Source organism: Solanum pennellii, chromosome 9 (assembly GCF_001406875.1).
Source record: "Solanum pennellii chromosome 9, SPENNV200".
NCBI lineage: Eukaryota > Viridiplantae > Streptophyta > Magnoliopsida > Solanales > Solanaceae > Solanum > Solanum pennellii.
The window spans coordinates 44,808,266-44,811,685 of NC_028645.1; the positions used below are offsets into that span (position 1 = coordinate 44,808,266).

Consider the following 3,420-nt stretch of genomic DNA (forward strand, 5'->3'; position numbering starts at 1 on the left):
GCTTAAGTGAGGGATATTTTTTTAGCTCTGTCCTACCCGGTGTCAAAGAATCTCAACCACAACTATAGAGTGAACAACTTTGTGGCACTGCCTGGAGAGTCGATAAGTAGATTTTGGGACAGATTTACTGCGTATTTGAGAGGCGTTCCAACCCACCGCATTGATGATGAGTTATTAAAAGAGTCTTCTATCGGTGTCAAAATGATAACAATAAAGCAGTACTGGTACTATTGCGGGATATTCTTATGGTGAGTGCACATATGTCGAGATCGTAGAGAAGTTGGAGAAAATCTCTCGCAACAATAATGCTTGGAGTACTAGAAAGTCAGACATTAGGAATAACCCCTTTACATGAAAGCTACACATAATCCGACTGCAAATGAGATTCATGGGGAGATGGCTCAAATGAAATTGAGCTTGGATTTGTATTGAAACATCTCACTGGAGGTGCAAAAAAGGTAAATGCGGTGAATTAATTGGCTAAACCACCACCGCCAGCGGATGCATACTATTATGAAGAGGATACTTATGCAGTGAATGATAAGACGGGGGGTTTCCGACCAAACACTGAATGCTCTAACAAGGAGAATTGGTGTCAAGGTCAAGAAAACCAAGGTTGGAACTATGGTAACTACAATAGAGAGGGTCATTATGTTTGAGATGAAAACTAAAACCGCAACAACAACTTCAACTGGGGTAACTATCGTAACAGAAATTATCGGAGTGGGCCCTATGTTCCACCTCAAAATTGGTAAGTTGCTCATAGGGATGGTGGAGGTAGTATGGCGCAAGTTGACGATACGTTACAGATGATCAATAGAAGATTTGATGCTAGTGATGAGCATACCAAGGAATTGAGAGGTGATTTAGCTAATATTGGGAAAAAGTTGGATGTACATGTGGTCTCCATTAAGCATCTTGAGTTACAAATGGGCCAACTACTGTGAATCCACGCCAACCGGGCACTCTTCCTAGAAATACCATCCAAAATCCTAAAAATTATGGACATTGCATGGAAGTCAATACTGAGGAGGTAAGTAAACTATTTATCCACCTATGTCGTCTATGGTAGAAGAAGAGATGAGAAAAGACGAACTAGTAGGGAATTGGTGGACAAAACAACGAAAGAAGTAGAGGTACCCCAGAAAGTGAACCCTATTCCTAGACATCAACCACCATTCCCTCAAGGATTGGGGAAGAAGACTGAGGATAAAAAATACCGCTGTTTTATCACTATGTTGAAACAACTTTCCATCAATAACCCTTCGAAAGAAGCTTTGGAACAAATTCCCGATTATGCTAAGTTCATGATGGATATGGTTACAAAGAAGAGATCGGTAAGTTTTGAGGATAATGACCGAATGCAACATTGTAGTGCTATTGCTACAAGATCTCTTGTGCATAAGAAGGAAGATCCAGGCGCTTTGACTATTCCATGTAATATCGGATTATTACACTTTGCCAAAGCACTATGTGATCTAGGCGCTAGCATAAACTTCGTGCCTCTTTCCAATTCTAGGAAATTGGGTTTGGGTGACACAAAGCCCACTGCAATTCGCTTACTGAAGGTCGATCGAACAGTAATAAGGCCCATCAGGATACTCCATGATATGCTCATGAAAGTGGATTCATTTATATTTCCATCCGATTTTATGATTCTTCACTGTGAGGTGAACTTTGTGGTCTCTATTATTCTTGGGAGGCCGTTCCTTACCAATTGTCGTGCCTTAATTGATATGGAGAAAGAGTAGATGAAGTTTAGGTTGAATAATGAACAAGAAACATTCAACATTTATAGGTCCATGAAGCAGAATGGTGAACTCCAAACGGTATCTGTTATATCCTACAGGGTTGAGAGTACGTCTGCGGTAAAAATTGAAGAATGCCTAATTGTTGAGACACTATCGGCAGTGATTATGATTTTTGAGATTGATGGTATTGAATATTCTTTGGTTGCATCACTTGAACAAAATGAATATCGGTCAAAACCAAGGAAATTGGAGTTAGATATGAAGCATCGCGAGTCTCATCCAGCAAGAGCATCTATTGAGGAGGCTCCAAAATTAGAGCTTAAGGCTCTACCACCTCATCTGGAAATGTATTCTTTGGAAGAGATTACACTTTGCCGGTAATCATTTCAGCGGATTTGAATGTGCAACAAGTAGAGGGTCTGGTGGAAGTTTTGAAGAGGTTCAAACGTGCCATTAGTTGGACTATTGCAAACATTATTCGGATCCTCCCAGTATTTGTTCACACAAAATACAACTCATGCTTGATTAAAAGCGTAGTATTGAGCACCAGAGACAGTTGAATCCATCTATGAAAGAGGTAGTGAAGAAGGAGATCATTAAGTGGTAGCTTGTTCCATTTAGGTCGTTGACCAGATAGAGAGTATGTGTGGATTACCGTAAGTTGAATTCATGGATCGAGAAGGACCATTTACCTATCACATTCATGGACTAGATGTTATATAGACTATTAGAAAAAGGATGGTAATATTTCTTGATGGTTATTCGTGTTACAATCAAATCTCAATTGCCCCGGAAGGTTCAAGAGAAGACCACATTTACTTGCCCTTAATGGACATTCGCCTTCAAGAGGATGTCGCTTGGGTTGGGTAATGCACCTGCCACCTTTCAGTGATGTATGATGTCGATATTCTCCGATATGGTGGGAGACACTATTGAGGTGTTTATGAATGATTTTTCAATTGTGTACGACTCCTTTGATCGGTCTTTAAGTCACTTGGACAAGCTTCACAAAAGACATGAATATTGCAATCTTATGCCTTATGAAGAAAAATGTAAATTTATGGTAAAAGAAGGTATAGTATTGGGCCATCACATCTCGTAGAAGGGAATAGAGTTTGATCTAGTGAAAGTTTAATTTATAGAGATACTCTCTCCACCCATCTCTATAAATGGTGTGAGAAGTTTACTGGGACATGCGGGTTTTTACCAAAGATTTATTAAGGATTTAAAAAATTTTACATCCTCTGTGCAAACTACGTGAGAAGGAATGCAAATTTTATTTTGATGAATCTTGTATGAAAGCATTTGGAGAGTCAAAGTAGAAGTTGGTGTATGCGCCCATTTTCATTTCCCCTGATTGGAGTAAGCCATTTGAAGTGATCTGTGATGGTGGGGTTGCTCTTGGTGTGGTATTTTGACAGAGAAGGGATAAAATCCTTCACCACATTTATTATGAAAGTAAGGCCCTAAATTAAGCACAAAAGAACTATATTGTGACTGAACAAGAGCTTCTTGCAGTGGTATTTGCATTCAAAAAATTTCGCTCCTTTTTTCTTTGCACAAGAGTCATAGTGCCTACTGACAAATCTTCTTTGAGGTACTAGATGCAAAAAAAGGATATGAAACCACAACTGATTAGATGGGTGCTATTATTGAAAGAGTTTGATTT

General features: G+C 39.2%; 1 protein-coding gene across 1 annotated transcript; it reads left to right on the forward strand.

Moving 5' to 3' along the window:
* The first annotated feature begins 782 nt into the window (after window positions 1-782).
* Window positions 783-1,751, forward strand: LOC107030165. The gene is made up of 2 exons (XM_015231543.1): window positions 783-943; window positions 1,073-1,751. Exons 1-2 carry the CDS (start codon window positions 783-785, stop codon window positions 1,749-1,751), a joined length of 840 nt encoding a protein of 279 aa, XP_015087029.1.
* The last annotated feature ends 1,669 nt before the right edge of the window (window positions 1,752-3,420 follow it).

Bases quoted from the DNA above. Each gene is read 5' to 3' on its own strand.
- LOC107030165 (XM_015231543.1), top strand. From the start codon at position 783: ATGGCGCAAGTTGACGATACGTTACAGATGATCAATAGAAGATTTGAT. The intron at 944-1,072 runs GTGAATCCACGC...CGTCTATGGTAG, and splicing joins TTACAAATGGGCCAACTACT to AAGAAGAGATGAGAAAAGAC.